Genomic DNA, 24,421 nt, shown 5'->3' on the forward strand with positions numbered 1-24,421 from the left:
GTACAACTTGCAGGATCATGTTCAAAAGATTTAAATAAGGCCTCTTAGAAATTCTGTATATAGCCCTACAGAACAGACAGTGCACAGAACACATGTGCTTTTCTGCTGTTTCACTGCAAACAGGAAACTTTATTATTCAGAGAAAAGACATAGAGTTTACCATAGATGCAGCTAGAAACTTATAAACACTGCCATCTACTGATCAAAAAATATATCTCTACTGAATACCAATGTAGTTGTTGCACAAAATACATGAACGCTGTATTCCAACACGCCCAGTCAACAACTACTCGTTATTTAGTCCCATTTCTGATCTCAGTTCAATAAATCTGTTTCTTGTAAGTGTTTCTTACTTTTGGTCCCATAACAAGTGGGAGGCACATATGCAAACTGTTGTAATTCCTACACCGTTCACCTGATTTGGATGTAAATACCCTCAAATTAAAGCTGACAGTCTGCAGTTAAAGCACATCTTGTTCGTTTCATTTCAAATCCATTGTGGTGGTGTATAGAGCCAAAAATGTTAGAATTGTGTCGATGTCCCAATATTTATGGACCTGACTGTAGCTTTTTGAATGGCATAAGACCAACTGAGCAAGTGCTTAGGTCACCTGCCCAATCAGAGTCCACATATCCTGCAAGGTTCAAATCACCAACTGCAGAAGTCTTCAGACTCAAGCCTTTTGTTTGTTTGATAAATCTCATGACTCTTGATTGATGACCAGTCTCTTCAATGTGGTTAACTCACAGGCATACAAAGAAGTGACATGGCAGCTGCAATGCCTGGACATGTAGTGGTTGCAATAAAAAAGCAATCTCCCCACTGCTTGTCTGTACGGATCATTAGTAGGAAGAAGATCCACATACCCTTCTATTTTTCGGTATGCTGTGTCCATGCTTCTTTGGCTTTAGTCATGCCAAACTGCTGAAGCACTGCCTCAATTTTAGATTTCTGATTTAACATGAAGCTGACATATTCTTTACACTGTACATGAATTCCTAAGTAATGTGTCACATCTCCATGATCGTTAGTCTCAAAATGCTGGTTGAGCACTGCAATCAACTTTGCAACTTCCTCAACCTTTTTATGAGCAACAATCATATCATCCACACAGAGTAAAATATACATATATTCAGAATCTACACATTTTGAGTATAAACATGGGACAGCTCTGCTTTGTATGAATCCTTTGTCTAGAAGATTTTGTTTATTTTTAAATTCTTAAATGCTTGAGCTGATTGCTTGAGTCCCTAAAATGATTTATGCAACTCACACACAAGATGCTCTTCTCCATTTTTCACGTATCCTTCTGGGTGTCATGTATATTTCCTCTTTGTGAAGCACCATGATATCACAAGCCTTTCTTAGTGGCGATCTCAACCATTTTCTGAGAAGCTGCCACTGTCAACAGTGTTCTGAGAGTACTTTGTTTTGCAACTGGAGCAAAAGGAACATAGTAATCCTCACTAAATGTTTTGAGTACCCTTTTGCCACTAACCGTGGTTTGTACCTACAGACCTTGCTTCCAGAGTCCCATTTGGCCTTAAAAAACAATTTGTAGGTGATTGCACGCTTACCATGAGGTAGCTGTGAAAGTGTTCATATCTGCAGTTCACTAAGAGATGTCATCTCTTCATCAGAAGCTCTGTTCCACTTTTGCTTCTCCTGGGTTAGAAGTCTTTGCATCTCATCCCACAAATCTGGCTCTGGTTTTATTGATACGTGAGCAACATAGGACAGGCATTTGGCTGGGATACCTTTATTGCTATTGGTGGATTTCCTGATTGAAGCCTCTTGTGGCGTGGTTTCTTTTTCACAGTATGTGGACTGTTTGCCTTCATTTCTTTTTCTGTATCACTTTGTTGTTTATCTTCATGTGACACTGATGTGGAATTTCCCTCAGTTTGAAGTGTTTGTGTTACTTCATAAAATTTTGAACACACTGAAGTTTCATTGACAATTACACTACTAATGGTGACCTTGCTTGTTTCTTGGTGTACACACACCTTCATTTGCGCAAGCATCCCATTTTATGTTTTTTTTTTCTTTTTGGATATGCACAAAGGCTTTGCTTCCAGAAATTTTTAGATGGTTCAAATTCAGGGTCTTTCCATTCCACAGTTCATATGGAGTTAGTATGCGATCATACTTGCCTCCCCTCAGTATGTGGCTGGCAATTCTGCATCAAAAGGCATGGTTCTTCCAGTCTCATATTCTTTCTGCAATCCTGTTTTGTTCTGGGTTGTATGGTACAGTAGTTTGAAATATTATGCCATTATTTCTGACAATCACCTGTGTATTTCTACCTATATATTCAGTTCCATTGTCGGTGTGCAATACACTCAGCATTTTGCCAAATTTGTTGCTTACTTGAGACAAATGTTCAAGTTTCTTTAGTACTTCACTCGCAGATACTGTATAGTGTAGTGTACCTGAAATAGTCATCTATAAAAGTGAGAAAATACATCTTCTTTCCTGGAGTCAATTTTTCCATTGGACAGCAATGGTCTGAATGAATTAAAGTGCTACTACCCACAACAGTAAAATCAGTCTGCATATGCAGTAAAGCATGCTTGTTGTACTTACTGTGGAACCTAATTGGTTAACCCAATCCATCTGCTAATAGTACAGAGCCCTAGGAGGCACTCTGTACATGCTCAGCTGGGTGTGTATTGCTAGTGAGATTTTTTTTTTCTTTGGGAAGGGTATATGTGCTTAGCATATGGCTAATCAGCACTGTCCAGACAGAGGGTCAGGGGTCATGCAGCCTCATAAGACAATCAAAGCAGAATGAAAAGTCCTACAAGATTAACCAGTGCTCGGCGACAGTCTGATAGAAGTCACAAGACTGCTATATACTGCTGATGAGAAACAGTATTTAGCAGTTTATATTTATTATAATGATTGCATTTGTATGTTATGTGTACTGTGGAAGACTATATATAGTGAATGCTGTTACTCTGCTTTGGAAAGGGTTTTCTTGTCATTTTTTCTTTTATACAGCTGGTGCATTTCAATAATTGATTACATGGACTAATTTGTATTCCACTTGCATAGCCATTCTCAGTTAATTTCTTTATTATGTCAGGATTTCCATGTACAAAGTCATCTGTGCCATGTGTGAATACAGTTTGAATGTTTCTCCTCCTTGGCAGTATTAACCACTTGAGCTCCTGAGGATTTATCCCCCTTAATGACCAAGCCTCTTTTTCCTACTCAGCGCTGCACTAATTCAACTGATAATTGCGCGGTCATGCAATGCTGCACCTAAACAAAATTTATGTCCGTTTTTTCACACAAATAGAGCTTTCTTTTGGTGGTATTTGATCACCTGTGCGCTTTTTATTTTTCACGCTATAAACAAAAAAAGACCAAATATTTTGAAGAAAAACGATATTTTTTACTTTCAGCTATAAAAAATATATAGTAAACTCAAAGTTAGTTATAAATTTAGGCCAAAATGTATTCTGCTCCATGTTTTTGGTAAAAAAAAATCCCAATAAGTGTATATTGATTGCTTTGTGTGAAAGTTATAGCGTCTACAAACTATGGTATAGATACTGCAATTTACGCCATTTTTTTGCTATACAGCGGTGCGCTAGTTTAACGGACAATTGCGCGGTCATGCAATACGGTACATAAATGAAATTTATGTCCTTTTTTTAACACAAATAGAGCATTCTTTTGGTGGTATTTGATCACCTGTGCACTTTTTATTTTTGGCGCTATAACCAGAAAAAGTTTTGAAGGAAAAACATTTTTTTTAAAAAAACAATATTTTCTCATTTTGGTCATAAAAAATATCTAAAAAAACAAAAATTTCGTCAAAAATTTAGGCCAAAATGTATTCTGCTACATGTTTTGGTTATAAAAAATCCCAATAAGTGTATATTGATGATTTGTCATTTAAATGATTTATTTCTCGCACAAGCCATGGGTATATGTGGAACTACACCCCAAAATACATTCTGCTACTTCTACTGAGTATGGGGATACCACATGTGTGAGACTTTTTGGGAGCCTAGCCACATACAGGAGCCTGAAATCCAATGACCACTTTGAAAGCCTGAAGGTGCGTAACTTCCTCATTACTCTTCCTCACTACCTATCACAGTTTCAAAGGCCCAAACATGCCAGGATAGCCCCAAACCCCCCCCCCCCCCCCCCCAAATGACCCCTTTCTGGAAAGTAGACACCCCAAGGAATTTAAAAAGAGGCATGGTGAGTATTTTGCAGATCTCATTTTTTCTCACAAGGTTTTGAAATATAAAAAAAATAGAAAAAAATATGTTTTTGTTTTTTTTCTTCATTTTCCAAAAACCTCTGGCAACTTGGGGCGACTACTTTCCAAAAAGGGGTAATTTGGGGGGGTTAGGTGCTATCCTGGCATTTCAGGGCCTCCAAAACTGTGATAGGTAGTCTGGAAGTGTAATGAGGAAATAAAGCCCTTTAAAAGCCTGAAGGTGCTTATTGGATTTTGGGGTCCTGTACTTGGCTAGACTGCCAAAAAGTCTCTCACATGTGGTACCCCCATACTCGGGAGAAGTAGCAGAATGTATTCTGGGGTGTAATTCCACATATACCCATGGCATGTGTGAGCAGTAAATCATTTAAGTGACAATTTTGTAAAATTGTGACCCGGCGGCTGAGACCCGCTGCTGACACCCGCGGGACAGGTAGGGCGGGCGCGTGTCTCGCGCGCGCCCCCTACCTGTTCTGCAAAACCACGTTTTAAAACGTGGTTTTGCGCAGCTGTGCTGCCCTGCAAACGTTTTGATGCAGTGGCTGGGGCTCAAGTGGTTAACAACCTCATTGCAGTTCAGCTGATACAGTTAACCTGTAATTTTAGCCTTTGCAAGTAAGATATCCCATTTTGTGATGACACAACTGTCACTTTAGAAGGTCACTACATTGCCATGTTTTGTGAGCTTCTTCACTGACAAACATTTAGTTTTAAAGAGCAGGAACATACAGTACAGGACATTGTTCATAGGTATCTTTCTGGTGACACTCTGGGAAATAGGACAGTAAACAATACTGTCTCCTATTACTTCTAATTTTTTGCCCATTTGCTCTGGTGATTTTTTCTGTTTGACTCTGGTAAAGATGAATAAAGAAATTTCTGTCATTTGTTATGTGACTTGTAGCTCCTGAATCAACACACCATGCCTGAAAAGATGAGATGCAACTTTTGTATTGAAAAAACATATTTATTATCTTAAGAAGACTTCTTCCTTCACACTTTTGGCCTTTTGTAGTTTAGTTTGTTTTTGAATTCTAGCTTTCCAGATTATGCAATCTACTTTTAAATGGCCTTGTTTCTTGCACACAAAGCATTCATGTGTTTCTTGTTGTATGTTACTGTTTTTATTCCTATTTTTCATTTTTAAAGCAGACTCTGAGACAAGCACCATCACTAATGTTTTCTGTTTTATGCTTATATTCATCCATAAGCTTACCCCTAACATTGATGAGGAGGCACTGATGATGCTGCACTGATATGCAGCAATGATGGGCACTGATGGGCACTCATAGGCGGCACTGATGGGTGACACTGACGGGCAGCACTGACTGACGCCACTGACTGGCGGCACTGCTGGGTGGCACTGCTGGGCACTGATGGGCACTACTGCTGAGCAGTGCTGATGGGTGGCAATGATGGGGGCACTGATGGGTGGCACTGATGGGTGGCACTGCTGGGCACAGATGTGCACTGGTGGGTGGCACTGCTGGGCACTGGTGGTTGGCACTGCTGGGTGGCACTGCAGGGCACTGATCATCAGGGAACTGATGTTCAGTGCCCTGATGATCAGTTCCGATCTGCTCTGTGACAGCTGCCGCTTATCAGCAGTACTTTCCTCACGCTGTGACAGCGTGAGGAAAGTGCTGCCGATAACCAACCATATTTACTCGGTGATCTGCTGTGTCATTGGACACAGCTGATCATGTGGTAAAAGGCCACTGTGATTGGCCTTTTACGTCATCATGTGATCAGCTGTGTCCATGTCAGGGTGCGCGCTGCTATGGGCGCACAGGAAGGCGCGTTCTGGGAAGACATCCCATGACGCCCTCCCAGAACTGGACAACTGCGCTATAGCCGAATGAAGGATATGGTTAACTTATACCATACTGTATTTAATGTAATATATTTCCATTTCATATGTAGTGCATTTTTTTATAATAAGGAAAAATGTTAATGCAAAATAAAAATGAAATGGATCAGAATCAGTTTGGATCATTCATTATGTTGTTACGTTATTTTGGATGCTTCAAATATTAAAGCAGAACTCCGGGCAAAATATTGCACACTGCACAGGTTAATTGCTCATTTTGTTCTAGGGAAGAAGACAGTGGAGATATACCTACCTGACCTGCCCGTCCCTGCCACGCAAGAATGGTCTTTCCGACTCCTAACCCCAGCCCCTGTGGTCCAGCCATCTTGTAAATGGACTGTTCCTGATGTCAGTACGTTCAAAGGACACTCCATAGACAGGAACAGTCCACCACTGGACTGTTAGGCAGTGCTGTTTACCAGAGGATTGGTGGGACAGGTGAGTATGAGCTTTGTGTTTACCCCTTGAAAAAACAAGCAGTTGACCCATGCAGTGGGGGCACAGCCCAACTGCATTGTGAAATAAAATTTTTGCCCAGAGTTCTGCTTTAACAAAAAGCCCAAACTTGTACATCATGTCATCCAAATGAAAGGAATGAATATGAATTAGTTTGTTGTTTTCGTTATAATTTATTCTGGATTTGTTGCAATTCATTTCTATTGTGTTTCAGAGATTCAGATACTGTACATCTGAATCTCTAAATAATGACAATTTCGTCTGAATTTTGTTTCATAATGAAATGAATCGCACATGTCTACCAGTAGGTACATTCAATGACTAATGTCATCCCAAAGTACTTCACTTTTACGTTTAACATTTAATTTGAAGTGAATGGATTTTCCCAAATGAAAACCACATTCGCTGTTACTGAATGCGGTTTCATTTGTTCAAGAAAAATGTTTTTTCCTGTCTCTTTGAATTTTTTCTTCATTGTGTTAAAAATTAACTTCAATTTGACCCCACTAACCATTCGATAATCAAACATAAATTAACATTTTCACACAGTGGGGGAGATTTACAAAACCTAGAGCACTCAGAATCTGGTGCAGCTGTGCCTAGTAGCCAATCAGCTTCTAACTTCAGCTTGTTCAGTTAACCACTTCCCGACCGGCCGTTGTATATAAACGGCCGGACGGTGGCACTGCAGGGTCGGGTGGCCATTTAAAAACGGCCTTCCCGCACCCTGCTTGTGCACGCTCCCCGGGAGCGCGCAGCACCGCGATCCTCCAGACACAGTGAAACACCGATCGTCGGACAGGACCTCTGTACGAGCTCCCGATCATGTGATCACTGATTGGCCTGATTGGCCAATCAGTGATCACATGCAAAGTAGTAAGCAAGATGTCACTTCTGACATCATTGCTTACTACGTGTGAAATCTGGGAATGATCACAGAGGTCACATGGTACAAGGCTATTCACAACAGCCTTGTACCATGTGACAAGCTGTGACCAATCACAGCTCACTCAGTAGTTCTCAATGGCTGCAAGAATGCAGCTAGAGAGAAGGAGAAATTATTGCTTTTACAACCTATATGGGTGTAAAAGCAATCAGTGTAAAATAAAAAAATTTTCTTCACCCCCCAAAAGTAGTACAGTGACACTGTACTGCTAGGGTAACAGTATGTAAACAAATAAATAAAAATGTAAAAAAAATGTTTAAAAATTATAATTTTTGGTTATAAACTAATTTGGCCTATTTTGTTTCTTACTAAAAATATAACGGAATATATTTTGGCCAAGATTTATGATGAAATATTATTTATTTGCAAAATTTTATAAGAAAAACACTTTTTTTCAAAATGTTTGGACATTTTCATTTACATAGCAAAAAAAATAAAAATCCCAGTAGTGAATAAATACCACCAAAATAAAGTTGTATCTGTCCCAAAAAAATGGTAAAAAATTCATATGGGTACAGTGTTGCATGACCGCGCAATTGGCATTCAAAATGTGATAGCGCTGAAAGCTGAAAATTGCCCTGGTCAGGAAGGGGGTAAAAGTGTCCGGACAGGAAGTGGTTAAGCTTTGCCAAAAAAAACACTGGGAGCCGATTGGTTTCTATGAAGTGCTGCACCAGATTTTACACTCTCCAGTTTTAGTAAATAACCCCACTGTTTTTGTTTGGGATTGTGCACTCGCATGGCTGTCAAATTGGGTGCAGCAGCTGTGTCCAAATTGACATGTATGAGACTGCCTGCACAGAAATATGCAGAACATCTGTGCATTCCAGTGTGGACAAACACAGCCCTCACAAGTGTGTGCACTGTAGTATGTCCATGTGAATGAAATCTTAATATTCTCACAATTAATTTTTTTAGTTGACCGTATGTGTAAAATCAATTAAAGCAAAACTTAACTGTAACTGAGTACCACAAATTGAAAATGCTATTTAATGCATTTTTAATATCTAAAGCAAACTCACCCATCCATCCATCTATATCTCAATGCTCTATTTTGTTGAGAAACTTTGCAAAAACACGCTAGTATGTCTAGCTGCACCCATCTTGAGTAAGGGCAGATTAATCATATAGCATTTACTTGCTGGAATCTATCTGCCCTTAGCTCATGCATGCAGGCAGGAAGGTGTGCTTAGCTGAGAAAACTCTTCCTCCTCTCCTCCAGGTCAAAAAATAAATAAAATGCCCATGAAGAATCCTGGGATGGATGAGGCCAGGAACTGAAGAAATGTTAAAAAAAAGATTTGAAAACATGTGACTATAATATATATTCCTACGTATTTACTAATACTACCAGCACAATGATTAAATACAGTTCATGTTGATTTAGTTCCACTTTAATCCATCAGACTATCACCTACTCTCCTCACCTTTAGGCGCACCCTGAAAACTCATCTCTTCAGGGAAGCCTACCCCGTCCTCAGCTAATTGCCGATCTCCTCCACTCTTCCTACCACTCCATCCCCCACAGCTATTTCCTCCTGTACCACTATCCCCTCCCTCCTAGATTGTAAGCTCCAAGGACCAGGGCCCTCGAACCCCTCGTGTATCACATTGTATTGTTATTGTACTGTCTCATGTATTGTCTCCCATTGTAATGTACAGCGCTGAGCACACTGTTGGTGCTATATAAATACTGTATAATAATAATAATGATAGAAAACCAAGAGTGAAATTGATTGACACTGACAATTACATTGCATAAATGACATGCATAAATCTCAGGACTGGCCACTAGAAGGAGCTCTTACTGCAAATATAGAAGAATCTGTGCTAATCACAAGAAACCTGGTAACTTTTGCAATGAAACAAAATAACTTCTGCTGAAAAAATACTATTGAGTCACTCAAGGACTTTTAAAACCAACCTAAGCAAAATAATGTGAAAGTTGCAGAGACATAATATAATTAGAAAAATAAATAAATAATAAATGAAAGATAATTAAAAATAATGCATATTCTAACACATAGGACCATGTACAGAAGAGGGATCATATGTATAAGAATATACACATATCTAAATATATTTGTTTGTGCTGTGTTGGAGATCAGAGTATTTATTCTTAAAATTAAATATGAAGGGATATAAAGGATAGCATATCTATATAAATGAATATTTACTGGATGGATGACTAGTACCTATGTATGAACTCAAGATGTTCATTCAAGCCCATAGGTGACAGGGTATTCAACATATATATTGATCTGATCATATATGTAGATCCAGTAGGTTTCCTGATGAATCTTTCTGTGGTGGAGAACTGGGAGGAGATGGGAAAATGTTTACATTTTTTGTGGGTTTTTGATGTTTCCTAAGAAATTGGCTAGGAATGCTATGATTTAGGGTCCAGTTTTCTACCAGTTTCCCATTGCTCCCCAAAGCATGTGCATAAGATCTGTGCAGCCGACATATTTTAGGCCATATGTTATACAGAAAATCACATATTCCTTCTGTACTGAAAGTATTGTAATTGTACTGTCTCCCTTATATTGTAATGTGCTGCGCAAACTGTTGGCGCTATATAAATCCTGTATAATAATAATAATATTCCCTTGAACAGTTAAAAAATTGATAAATTGTATTTTTTTTTTCCATTTTTATCAGTAAAAGGTTATTGACCATGTTCATTGCCTCCTAAGGATAGGGATTGCTAAGGACTGTGTGCTTTTTTTTTATAACTCTTAATATATTTTGTGTTTTAGACTATGTACACTTGGATGCCTTACTGCAGTGTGATTCTGATTTTCATATATACTTTCTCTTTTGGGGCAGGGCCAGGTAAGAAACCTCTAATTTTCAGCTTTAAATGTACACTTCACTCAAACCTGAAAGTCTTACATTTAATTTTACTTATTTTATATTTTTTATTTATTTTACATGTTGCACTGCTGGGAGCATTAGCTAAATCTCTATTCTCTGTCACTTAATGATTCTGAGGCTGTGCAAATGCAGGTCAATGTGTTTCCTAGTACTGAAACCACTCCCTGCCTGAGCCCACTTCTGTCTCACCCACACACTTGGACGTATATATTATTATTATTATTATTATTATACAGGATTTACAGTTGTGTTCAAAATAATAGCAGTCAGACATCACTAACCTGATCAATCACTGTGTTTGGTAGAAATGATATTTCTACATGGCAAATAATTTACTAGCAGGTGTAGTAGAGTAATAGAAATCCAACAGACCCAACAGTCGTGACATGCATGCTGCTGATTCTGTGTAATTGAATCACTAATTGAAAGGGGCATGTTCAAAATAATAGCAGTGTGGAGTTCTATTAGTGAGGTCATTCATTCTTTGAAAAACAGGTGGCAATTATTGCCCTTATTTAAGGAAGGAAGGCAGCAAATGTTGTACATGCTGGTTACAGTGCATTTCTCTCTGAAATTGTGAGGAAAATGGGTCGTTCCAGACATTGTTCAGAAGAACAGCATACCTTGATTAAAAAGTTGATTGGAGAGGGGAAAACATATAAAGAAGTGCAGAAAATGATAGGCTGCTCAGCTAAAATGATTGCAAATGCTTTAAAATGGCAACCAAAACCTGAAAGACGTGGAAGAAAGTGAAAAACTACCATTGGAATGGATAGAAGAATAGCCAAAATGGCAAGGACTCAGCCAACAATCAGCTCCAGGAAGATCAAAGAAGGTCTAAAGTTACCTGTGAGTACTGTTACAATTAGAAGACGCCTATGTGAAGCCAAGCTATCTGCAAGAAGCCCCCGCAAAGTCCCACTGTTGAAAAAAAGACGTGCTGAAGAGGTTACAATTTGCCAAAGAGCACATTGACTGGCCTAAAGATAAATGGTGCAACATTTTGTGGACTGATGAAAGTAAGATTGTTCTTTTTGGGTCTAGTGGCCGGAGACAGTTTGTCAGACGACCCACAAACACTGAATTCAAGCCACAGTACACTGTGAAGACAGTGAAGCATGGTTGCACAAGCATCATGATATGGGGATGTTTCTCATACTACGGTGTTGGGCCTATTTATCGCATACCAGGGATCATGAATCAGTTTCAATACATCAGAATACTTGAAGAGGTCATGCAGCCTTATGCTGAAGAGGAAATGCCCTTGAAATGGGTGTTCCAACAAGACAACGACCCCAAACACACCAGTAAACGTGCAACATCTTGGTTCCAGACCAACAAGATTGACATTATGGAGTGGCCAGCCCAATCCCTGGATCTTAATCCAATAGAAAACTTGTGGGGTGACATCAAAAATGCAGTTTCTGAGGCAAAACCAAGAAATAGAGAAGAACTGTGGAATGTAGTCCAATCATCCTGAGCTGGAATACCTGATCACAGGTGCCAGAAGTTGGTTGACTCCATGCAACACAGATGTACAGCAGTTCTCAGAAACAGTGCTTATACAACTAAATATTAATTAAGTGATTCAAAGGAAAGTAAAATCTTCAAACATTTTTCAGTTTATATAGTGAATGTTTGAGTTTGTAAAGAAGAATACAAACACTGCTATTTTTTGAACAGTCTAATATTCACTTTTCTTCAGTTTTTTAGAGGAACAACACAAATTGTATCTATTTTTCTTCATGTTTTGATTTGGAATAGAATGTGTAGTGTTCCCAATGCATTTGTGTGTATGGAAATAAAAGCTATTAGAAGGATTTTGAGCTTTATTCACTTTTTTCAACACACTGCTATTATTTTGAACACAACTGTATATAGTGCCAACAGTTTGCGCAGTGCTTTACAAGATGAAGGTAAACATTACAGTTACAATACAATTTGTTACAAGAGGAAACAGAGGGCCCTGCTCATTAGAGCTTACAATCTAGGAGAATTTACCATAATTGCCCTTGTGGGCCTGTGCGTAGGCAGCATAAAGGCACAACATTTACAGACTGTGAGAACTCTTTCCTTGTATTGTTTTCCTCTGTAGACCAAATCTGGAAACTTTGACAAAATGTCTAAAAGTTGCACAAAACTTGTATAAAAGCTAGCAGGTGGAAGCTAGCCACAGGTTTTTATTGTGCACCATTACACCTTCTAGCCACCGGCATCCTGACAACCAATGACATCATCAGTTGATAGGGAGGATGTCAGCTGCCTGCACAGCATCTCTGTTTGCCCCTCCCTGCCCTTCTCGGTCAGTGCTGGGGTCACATTAGCTCAGTGATGGAGAAAAACTGAGAGAAACACTGTAATACTAGTCAGTACCACTGTGCAAAAGTGTATTTGATTTGAAAGAATAAATCACCTCTAGCGTTGGGTGTCCTACATGTGTAGATGTTTCTGCATTATATAAAACTATTAGAACAGTTTTTTTACATTTTAGAATGGGGTGCCTCAAGACTATTCACAATTTTAAAGGGTGCCTCGGGACTGTCCATAATTTTAAAGGGTGCCTCGGGACTGTCCATAATTTTAATGGGTGCCTCGGGACTGTTCATAATTTTAAAGGGTGCCTCGGGACTGTCCATAATTTTAATGGGTGCCTCGGGACTGTTCATAATTTTAAAGGGTGCCTCGGGACTGTCCATAATTTTAGAGGGTGCCTTGAAATTGTCCATAATTTTAAAGGGTGCCTTGACTAAAAAAAAAGGTTGAGAAACACTGCCATAGATGTTATATTCCCAGTCCAGTCCTACAAATGGTTTTCTAAATCTGACAGCATTAGCTTTAATAAGTACCTGATTGAAATACAGAGAGAAAACTTTCTGACATTAGCACAGCAGCAATATTTCTCAAAAACTTTTCAATCCTAGGATATAGGGACATCCACTTAAATCTGAGAAAAAAACACCAAAGTACATGGTGATGGGCAAAAGCATACATAATTATTTTAATAGCAATGTGCACATATAATGCCGTGAATGTGACATTCATCAAACATTGCAGGTGAATCACTACAATTAAAATTCCAGGAGATACACCTGCAGTGAATGTTTGGTGAACATCACATTCTCTATTTATAAAAACACTAGTATTTATCTTTTAGTTAATAACATTAAAAAAGTTCAACTTGATGTCATTAATGAATATTATAAGACAAAACTTTTTTTTTTAATTTTTCAATAGAGAAGAGATTAGAACATCTATTAGGCATTTATTATAATAAGGATATATTATTCATGCGCTGCCACAAATTAATGATAAGCTGCTTCAAGCACCTAAATGTGTTCCCACATCAATAGAAAAATTCCCCAGGAATAGTGCTGCCCTGCCCCCAAGTGACCCAAAAAACAAACTAATAATAAACACCCTCCTAAGCATCAAACCCAATGTGTAAATGAATAGATCTGTGAAACAAATAGAGTCAATAGTTAATAAGAAAACTGGCTGAACCACTAAATCCAAATGATATGTGAAACGTATAACAAAAATAAAACACAATCACAGTACCAATAAACACCTGGCCGAGCTGTAATAAACAGCTGGCTGAGCTGAAGAATATAGCATAAAAACCAGCAAGAACAGTAATAAATATGTGAAACATATATCAGGATATAAAACACAATCACAGTAGCAGTAAACGCTTGGCCGAACTATAATAAATACCTGGCTGAGTTGAAGCATAAACTGTTAAAACCAACCACAACAGTAATAGATAACTGTAAAATAAATGCCCAGCTGATCAATAAGCCCCACAATGGAATAAATCTGTGACGAATCAAGTGATATTCACATAAAGTTCGTAATGGAAAACATAAGTAGCTATACTAAATATATACAAAAAAGAAAACAAATGAACAGTGAATAATAGATATCACTAATAAAGTGAAAAATACAGTCCAAAAGTGACATAACAGTCTTTTTCTTCCAACATTTAAAGTAATGTACCAGTGGCTTCAACAAGTGTGTAAATTAATTGTGCTCCTCCACCTTCAGGCATACACGCTCATCTTAACAGCTGACCCATAAAAAATATATGTCATCATGCCCTCAATATTAATCCCACTGGATCTTCTGCTTCCTCAGGCCCCTCCAGGTACACTCAGTGACAATCCTTTACGTCTCCACTCCACTTACGTCTGCTAACTAGTGGATAGATATGCCCTTGCTCATGTCTCAGTGCTGCATTATTATCATACTTGACTAAATGTCAGTGTTGCATTTGCCCTGCATAACAAAGATCCACATGGGTCCTAGAGGTAAGCGTCATCAGACCATGTAGATATTTTGCTACTAAAAGAGTGCTTTCAGGTGCTAATGGGCCTCTCCCTGGGCTAAGGAGCCCAGCCAGTCCTACTGACACAAATATGCGTGAGAGGAGCATCAAAAATCCATGTCTGAGGTAAAGAAAAGCCTCTTCCATACTGCAAACTCCAACACTAGGGCCTGAAGAGTATGTCAGGGCTGCCTTAAAGAGGCAGACAGAAGCTCTCCTGCCCATTATGCTTAGCCGCAAATAATTGTTGTAAATCTTGGGTGAATAGTGTGCTAAGACTGCCTTAAAGGGGTAGACAGAAGCTCTCCTGCCCACTATTCATTGTCACAAAGGATTGCTGTGAGCCTGGGTGAAGTTACCATAGCCAAGTTATTGCGAATAACTCAAGCTGCATTCCAACACTGTTGCTATCAACTACATAAAGTCTCCCACAGCAGAGAGCAGGCCAACTTCTGCTGGCATAAAAGAACAGAGGATAAACTGATACTTTACATTAAGCCTGAGGCTTTGCCCCTGCTGGCCATTTTCCTTTAAGGCAGGTAAGCTTACCATGAGTGGAGAAGAACCAAAGGAGCCAGGTAAGAAACCAGAGGAGGCTGTAGGTAAAAAACATGCTACAGCATATTCTCAGTCATTGGAAATAGCATGCATGGCCTTCCAGGGACAGAGTCTCTTTGAGACAGCCCAGGTCAACAGCATTAGAGATGCTGCTGAAGTTGAACACCTGTCATTACCAGCGGAAAAAGGCTAGAGTACAAATTGCAATGCCTTTTTCTCCAACTAATTGTTAAGAAGCGTCTTTTGTCCACTGGTGGCCTCCACATATCCTCTGAAGGTTTCTGGATCAAGATGTTTTTGACCCAGTTGTGATGGCTTCTGTGGGCATCAAAGATAACAAATGTTCTCATCCCTCCAGTAATTTCAATGCCTTGCTTTAGGACCCATGCACTACCAATCTGGAGTCTTGCCTCTCGTTCCCCTGTCCCCTTGTCATCACCTCGTGTATTAAGATGCTGGACCCAGTGCTAGCCTCATTGCCTTCCTGAAACATTCTCATGGTGGGATCCTTAGATGACCTCCTGTTAGGAAACAATTGGCACAGGCTCTATCCTATCAATCAACCTGACTTCGTCCTCCAGGTATTCTAGTAATTTGGATAGGTTCAAAACCTTGGGAGATCGTCTCTGGAACCGACTCAACTTAGGAATATCTGAATGTCCCTGCTTACAGCTCAGTACAAAGTGCTTTTCCTCATTGATAATTTGACACACTCTGGTCTCAGATTCAAGCAGTCTGGACCAGGAGCTATCTGGAACTCCACTTTTGTATGAGAGGCCTAGAACTGAGGGTAGCCTCAATTGAGGCAGTTCCTTTTTCCTAGTTTTACCACAGGCATTTACAGGCCTTTCTTTGGGGGACAAGTTTTCTCAGTTTTTGGACAGGTGACTTCCCTATTGCTGAGGCTCAAGCATCTGGCTCTGAAGCAAGGAAGTCTTCACTTCCTGTTGTTTAAGAAACTCCCATGGTGGGATACCGCAGACAGTCAGTTATTCTTGGGAAGAGACCTAGACATGGACACCCTTGATTTCAAGTGGCTTGGTTGTCTTTGTTGTCTTGTTTCCCAAAGTAACATCCAGATTTTCTGAGCTGTATGAAGTACAGGACCTTCTTAGTGGAAGGCTATACAAAACAGATTCAAGCAGACCATGCCATGCAAGTGGCGTACATACATTTTCAGGTTTATCCAGAGTTTTGCAATAGCAAATGATAGATTGGTATCTTTGGTAAAACGTCAGGGTCCAGTCTTGTCAGGCATGAGCTTTCCAGGTATACACAGTGGCAGGCAAACTGCATCAGACAGCAGCACCTAAATCTGTGAGAGTGATTTCTACCCCTGGAGTTATTCCTGGAGGTGTGTCCCAGTTAGGCAACTTCAGCAGTTGACTACCTGGCACCCAAGGTCAAACTAAAGGCTAGGCAGTTTTGGCTCAGATGCAGTGGTCCTCTGGTGGATGCTACAATGACTCCATGGGATCAGTACTACCCTCGTTTGTCTTCAGTTTTCAGGATAGAAGGCATTACAGTGTTCCTTATCGTTCCAGGCTGATCCAAGCAGATGTGGTACGGCAATCTAAAGGGATGCTGGACAGTTATTCCGAGGGATCTACTGAACCAGGATCATCTGTTAACAAGGAATGTTTTTTGCCATCCAACTTCAAACTGCCTTTGACAGCTTGATGATTGAGACTCAAATTCTGAGAGACAGGGCATCGTGGAGTCTAGGAATCCCTTGATGCTAAGCTGAGAGGTCTACTTCTTGTTAAATCTATTGCTGGACATATGATGCATGCTTATCTGTTATGTAAGCCTTAGGACTTTCTCGCCTGGAGTTTCTTCGATGGACAAGTCCTCTCCTACAGCTGGGCCTAGGTCCGCATTTAGCTCTTAATGCTGCTGCCCACATGACTTTGTGGGATTTTAAGTCGTTCACTTGTAGCCTTCATTTGGTGACGTGACTCTTTGGACTGGTGACCTTAACTGGCATGGAATTCTTCATCGGTTTTGCATAAAACAAGGTTTATGTTACCCAGTTCGCAGTATTGCTTAGGCAGTTTGTATCTGTGTCCTCAAACAAGACATCCTTTTTCAGTTCTTTGGTCTGCATCCAGTTCACCCAAAAGAAGTTTCGGTCTCTTGGTTTGATGGCGTTGAGTACATGGGCGTACTGTTTTTCAGTGCCATACAATGGCTGTGATTTAAAAGACAATTTCACAATTCAAGCCTGTGGGTTTAATAATGCACTCCTTATGTGGGTGATATCCTTTCATTAGTATATCTGCTGCTATTTGGAAAATCTACTATTTATCTGTTTTGTATGGGAATAAATTCCATAAATTATCTATAGTTACTGAATTGTATCTCCTATCAGGTGCAACCACCATGACTATCAATGTGGAAATATTTTCTCAGGAAGCTCGAGCAGCAGCTTTTGTCATTGTGGGGGTGATAAACTGGTTAGGCCTGGCTATCATCGGCATGGTCTTCCCCTTTGTAGTGGTAAGAGAAAACTGTATTGTACAAATTACTATTTAAAAAGTGAGTAAGATTCATAAGTGATGTGAATATGTGCATTGTGTACTGTGAAATATTTCTTTACATACAAGGAGCTTTCATGATAATATATCAATTACTATGCTAAATTATACTATATGGCCAAAACTCTGTAGACTTTCCTCTGAATTAACGAGTTCAAGGTGTTTCCAGTGAGGGGTACTGGTATTGATGCAGCATACAGTTCAAAGGAATTTTAGACAACTGTGCATTTCCAACCTTGTGGCAGCAGCTTAGGGAAAGTCCTTTTCTGCTCCAGCATAACTGTGCATAAAGCCAGCTCCATAAAGACAATGGTTGGGTCTGGTTGGAGGAACTCAAGTGACCAGTAAAGAGCTCTGACCTCAGATCTATTGAACACCTTTGGAGTAATTGAAATGCAGATTGGAAGCCAGATCTTCTTGCGCAACATCAGTACTGATTTTCCAAATGCTCTTTTGGCTAAAAGGGCACAAATTCCCACAAACACCCTTCAAAATCTTGTGGAGAGCTTACCCAGGAGAGTGCAGGTTGTTATGGCTGCAGTGGGAAGATGGCAACTCTATATGGTGGGGACATTAGTTCTGATGATCTATGGGGGCCCAAGGGATTCCCTTAATTTGCAAGGATTACCTCTCAGTTCTGTTTTGAAGATGGCAACTCAATATTAACCACTTGCCCGTCCAGCCACTGTTTATAAACGGCAGGACGGTGGCACTCCACGGGTGGGTTGCCGATTATAAACGGCACTCGCCTTTATGGACTGTGCGCAGCACCGCGATCCGGACACAGTGAAACACTGATCGTCGTACGGGCCCTCTGTGCGAGGTCCCGATCATGTGATCACTGATTGGCCAATCAGTGATCACATGCAGAGTAGTAAGCAAGATGTCACTTCTGACATCATTGCTTACTATGTGTGAAATCTGTGAATGATCACAGAGGTCACATGGTACGAGGCTATTCACAACAGCCTTGTACCATGTGACAAGCTGTGACCAATCACAGGTCACACAGTAGTTCTCAATGGCTGCAAGAATGCAGCCAGAGAGAAGGAGAAATTATTGCTTTTACAGCCTTTATGGGTGTAAAAGCAATCAGTGTAAAAAAAAAAAAAAATCTGCATCACCCCCCACAAGTAGTACAGTGTCACCATGGTGACACGGTACTGCTAGGGTGACAGTATGTAGAAAAAAATAAAAACATAAATAATAATATAAAAAAATTAAAAATGTAAAAAAATTTTAAAAATTATAAGTTTTGGTTAGAAACTAATTTGGGTTATTTTTTTTTCTACTAAAAAGATAACTGAATACATTTTGGCCAAGAGTTATGATGAAATATTAGTTATTTGCCAAATTTTATAAGAAAAACACTTTTTTTCAAACTATTTGGACTTTTTCATTTATATAGCAAAAAAAATAAGAAATCACAGTGGTGAATAAATACCACCAAAATAAAGCTTTATCTGTCTCAACAAAATGCTAAAAAATTCATATGGGTACAGTGTTGCATGACCACGCAATTGTCATTCAAAGTGTGATAGCGCTGAAAGCTGAAAATTGGCCTGGACAGGAAGGGGGTAAAAGTGTCTGGACTGGAAGTGGTTAATACCTATGAAATGAGATATCCAACAAGCTCACATAAATGTGATGGTCAGGTTTTCACAAATGTTTGGTCTGCAGTGTACTTTTGACTCTTTAAATCATTAGTAGGTAAGGTAAAATATTCCATACCAATTTTAATTAGTCAGTGTAAGTGGTCTGGAATTTGTGATTCATCAGTTTAGGGACTGCTGAGCACCTAAAATTTGTTTTTTGGATAAATGGTATGTGCACCTAATGTCTATGGAGTTCATGGAGAAGCATAGACCTTTTTTCAGAAATATTAAGACCTCTAGCATTGAGTGAGTAGAATTTCAGGCTCTGTTGGTCAGACTTCCCAGTAAGTGCAGGCATGGTGGCTAAAGGAATGGCTATACTGGACATAAATCAGTACTGCACAACACTTAACTGCCAAAAAATATCTAAGAAGGGGAAAAGAATGATATAATGGAGCATGAGCAGGATCCTGCCAAGGGAAAAAAAAGGAGGAGGGGGAGAAAGAATTCCCCTCTGTAAGTGGATGAAAGCTGGGTGGGAAAGGAGAAGGGAGGGAAAGAAAATGGGGTGAGGGAAAGAGTAGGAGAGGGTGGGGTAGATAGGAAAAAGGAGGAGAAAAAGTCAATCAGGTGGGTGCAGGTAGAAAACCCTGTACCCATTGCACTAAGTCGAGGATGTATCAGCACGGCTAAAATGGGGTGAAGAGAGGTGACAGACTGAGACATTCAGTCACTGAAGTGTGACAGAGGGACCACATTGTACCTAAGGTAATAGCACGATGATCCTGTGGCCTCTGGAGGGGAGCTGATAAGATAAAGCTATGTGTCAGTGTAGTGGTGCTGCACTAAAACCCACAAGATGTGGGAGGCAACTGTAGGGACCATAAGGTGGGCAGGAAATGCGTCTACCAAATAGTATAAAACATATTAACATAGCATGGGCATTACATGTGGACCAGTAGATCTAGTACAGTTAACCATAAACAATGTGAGATAAAGTAAAGCAATGTAATAAAATAGAGCGAAATTATATGACATGAAATAAAATTAAATATGGTAAAGGCCTCCAGGTCCGCTGTGGGAATGATCAGCAGACATGTTGGGATAGGTCCAGTTCTCCAACTAGGGTGCTGGAAACCCCAGTACCATGCATGAATTCATTCTAATCACCAGCAGTGCACATAATTTCTCCTTTCAGTTTAAAGTCCACCATACAGTAGATAAAATCACGTAGGGGGGTCTCCTTCTCTGATGGAGAGGTGTTGTAATTGTATGTTTACACAACGAATAGCTACTGGGAGTCTATATATATCCATAGGGCAGGGGCAGACTGACAACTCATGGGGCCCCCGGGCAATAGGGGATCATGGGCCCCTGTGTCCTTGCCCAAACTCAAAAAAAACTATGAAAAAGGTACCAGGGGCATTTCATGGGGCCCCTTACTGACCCCGGGCCCTCGGGCAGTGCCCGAGTTTCCAAATGGTCAGTCCACCCCTGCCGTGGGGTTCCCCCAGTTGGATAGCTATCTCTGGTCCAGTTATCATCATTTTATTACATGCTAAGTATTGTCCTTGTTTACTGTTTAGTACTTGTTAATATGCTGGGATACTGTTTTGACTGACCAGTGATATTGGATGTACCTCCAAGATTTGTAACACTGCATTATTTTTGTAAGATCTCTTGTCTTGCTGAAGTACGCAATAAATATTTTAATCCCAAAAAAATGGGGGTATCTCTGGGGTGCTCAAGATGGATCTTCTCCTCAAAATTTAAAAAAACGTGACCTGCCCAGTCGCATCACTCATTCACAGTTACCTGCAAAAAAATGTGCATTTATTATTTTTTAGCAAAAGGTGAACTTATTATTTAAAGTGTAATACCAACTTAAACCCAACTACTCCTATAACTGTTCTTTCCCCCTTCTAAAACTGCTGCTTACTAATCTGTGTGTAAGAAAGATATACAGTTGTTTTCAAAATAATAGCAGTCAGACATCACTAACCTGATCACTGTTTTTGGTAGAAATGATATTTCTACATGGCAAATAACTTACTAGCAGGTGTAGTAGAGTAATAGAAATCCAACAGACCCAACAGTCATGACATGCATGCTGCTGATTCTGTGTAATTGAATCACTAATTGAAAGGGGCATGTTCAAAATAATAGCAGTGTGGAGTTCTATTAGTGAGGTCATTCATTCTTTGAAAAACAGGTGGCAATTATTGCCCTTATTTAAGGAAGGAAGGCAGCAAATGTTGTACATGCTGGTTACAGTGCATTTCTTTCTGAAATTCTGAGGAAAATGGGTCGTTCCAGACATTGTTCTGAAGAACAGCGTACCTTGATTAAAAAGTTGATTGGAGAGGGGAAAACATATAAAGAAGTGCAGAAAATGATAGGCTGCTCAGCTAAAATGATCGCAAATGCTTTAAAATGGCAACCAAAACCTGAAAGACGTGGAAGAAAGCGAAAAACTACCATTCGAATGGATAGAAGAATAGCCAAAATGGCAAGGACTCAGCCAACAATCAGCTCCAGGAAGATCAAAGAAGGTCTAAAGTTACCTGTGAGTACTGTTACAATTAGAAGACGCCTATGTGAAGCCAAGCTATCTGCAAGAAGCCCCCGCAAAGTCCCACTGTTGAAAAAAAGACGTGCTGAAGAGATTACAATTTTCCAAAGAGCACTGGCCTAAAGAGAAATGGCGCAACATTTACTGATGAAAGTAAGATTGTTCTTTTTGGGTCTAGTGGCCAGAGACAGTTTGTCAGACGACCCCCAAACACTGAATTCAAGCCACAGTACACTGTGAAGACAGTGAAGCATGGTTGCGCAAGCATCATGATATGGGGATGTTTCTCATACTACGGTGCTGGGCCTATTTATCGCATACCAGGGATCATGGATCAGTTTGAATACATCAGAATACTTGAAGAGGTCATGCAGCCTTATGCTGAAGAGGAAATGCCCTTGAAATGGGTGTTCCAACAAGACAACGACCCCAAACACACCAGTAAACGTGTAACATCTTGGTTCCAGACCAACAAGATTGACGTTATGGAGTGGCCAGCCCAATCCCCGGATCTTAATCCAACAGAAAACTTGTGGGGTGACATCAAAAATGTCTAATGGGAAAACCAAGAAATAGAGAAGAACTGTGGAATGTAGTCCAATCATCCTGGGCTGGAATACCTGTTCACAGGTGCCAGAAGTTGGTTGACTCCATGCAACACAGATGTACAGCAGTTCTCAGAAACAGTGCTTATACAACTAAATATTAATTAAATGATTCAAAGGAAAGCAAAATCTTCAAATATTTTTCAGTTTATATAGTGAATGTTTGAGTTTGTAAAGAAGAATACAAACACTGCTATCTTTTTGAACAGTCTAATATTCACTTTTCTTCAATTTTTTTCTAGAGGAACAACACAAATTGTATCTATTTTTCTTCATGTTTTGATTTGGAATAGAATGTGTAGTGTTCCCAATGCATTTGTGTGTATGGAAATAAAAGCTATTAGAAGGATTTTGAGCTTTATTCACTTTTTTCAACACACTGCTATTATTTTGAACACAACTGTATATATATATATATATTTACCAATTTTCAATAATGTCCCCTATGTCAGCCAGTGGCAGCTGCTTCAATGGACCATCCACTTCCTCCTCTCCCCTGAAGCCATGCTAGCTGCCACAGGGGAGCTGGATCACATGGCAGGGCCAGAGTGGCCTGAAAGTAGGTGAGTATATACATCTTTCTTACAAAGGATAGTTAGCATAGGTGTTAGGAGGGGGCAGTTTTAGGAGTAGTTAGGTTGAAGCTGGAATTCCACTTTAAAATTGTTAACACAGCCGTTCTAAGCTGTAGAAAGCCCTGCCCCTGTTGAACTGCTGTTAGAATGATTCTCATTAAAAATAAAGGGAAATTATTTTTCTTCAAAATCATAAGTTACTGCAGCCATCTAGTGTTAATACCTATTGATACCTGTGAGTATGCGAATGTCACTCACCAGCAGACACAGGACACATGCCCCAGGTACCCAGTGCTAGTGAAGCCCATGTGCAGTACGTACTACAGGACCAGTGCCAGTATGCAGAGTTCAGCACAGAACAAGGCCTGGTAAATTATACAAGAACAATTATTTGCAATCTATTAAGCTCTCAAAAAGTGTCAAGAATACTTTGTTTCTGGCAGATGGTAGAGTTATGTTCCGTATTTTCTGAAAATGTTCTTAGCCTGAAAAATGAAAACTAATGCAGCCACAACATCAGCAGTGGTAAGCAGGAGAGCTGCAGTATATTACATTTCTGCTTTTAAGTTTAGATATGCTTGGGTAGAATGTCTTTGTCATCCGTATATTATGGCTGAGATTTTTGCAGCATTCTCTATACATAGCATTCACTCATTTGCTTCTCTTCTTCCAGGCTACAATAGAGCAGTACTGTTTCCTTACATTCCTTGTCATCATAGCAATCTGTGGAGTGTTTCTATACTTTTACCTACCAGAAACAAAAGGAAAATCATCACTGGAAATAAGGGAGGACTTCAACAAATACAACTACAGAAACCAGCCTAGCACAGAGCGCACCCCTGAGATTTTTTTTATATCTACCAGACTCTAACTTCACAAAGCTTCAAACATCTGTACTTCAAATTGTTTTTGGTCAAGACTTTTTTTGACCCTTATGAAAAGATGCCAAGCAGAATTTGGAGTGTCTGTTCACAGAACAGTGTCATAAGTACCTGGAAAATTATGTTTTATATACTGTGTACAGATCAAGAGTTTTATCTGTACTTCTGCCTATTTGCAATGTTATAAGAAAAAAGAAATATTCCAGGCAGATACATATATTTATTAGTCACCATGTCGTCAATGGCACAAGCTTCTTATAACCCTTTAATTAACAGGAAGCATAGGCTACATCTTTGAGAGTCAACGGATTACAGAGCTTTGCCAAACACATCTATAACATTATTACTGTTTTCTTAAATATATGTGCAAATGTGATTCAT

At 39.6% G+C, this 24,421-nt stretch overlaps 1 protein-coding gene across 1 annotated transcript in view; it reads left to right on the forward strand.

Moving 5' to 3' along the window:
* The window catches only part of LOC149445917 (solute carrier family 2, facilitated glucose transporter member 11-like), a 75,816-nt gene extending 51,612 nt beyond the window's left edge, over positions 1–24,204 (forward strand). Inside the window, exons 11-13 of the mRNA XM_089653170.1 lie at positions 10,276–10,351; positions 17,647–17,774; positions 23,833–24,204. Of these exons, the coding sequence (XP_089509296.1) occupies positions 10,276–10,351; positions 17,647–17,774; positions 23,833–24,030 (402 nt within the window). The 3' untranslated portion in view covers positions 24,031–24,204. The remainder of the gene's footprint in view (positions 1–10,275; positions 10,352–17,646; positions 17,775–23,832) is intronic.
* Positions 24,205–24,421: the final 217 nt, after the last annotated feature.

Source organism: Staurois parvus, unplaced genomic scaffold (genome assembly GCF_062004578.1).
Source record: "Staurois parvus isolate SC_StPar_1 unplaced genomic scaffold, SC_StPar_1.0 ptg000704l, whole genome shotgun sequence".
NCBI lineage: Eukaryota > Metazoa > Chordata > Amphibia > Anura > Ranidae > Staurois > Staurois parvus.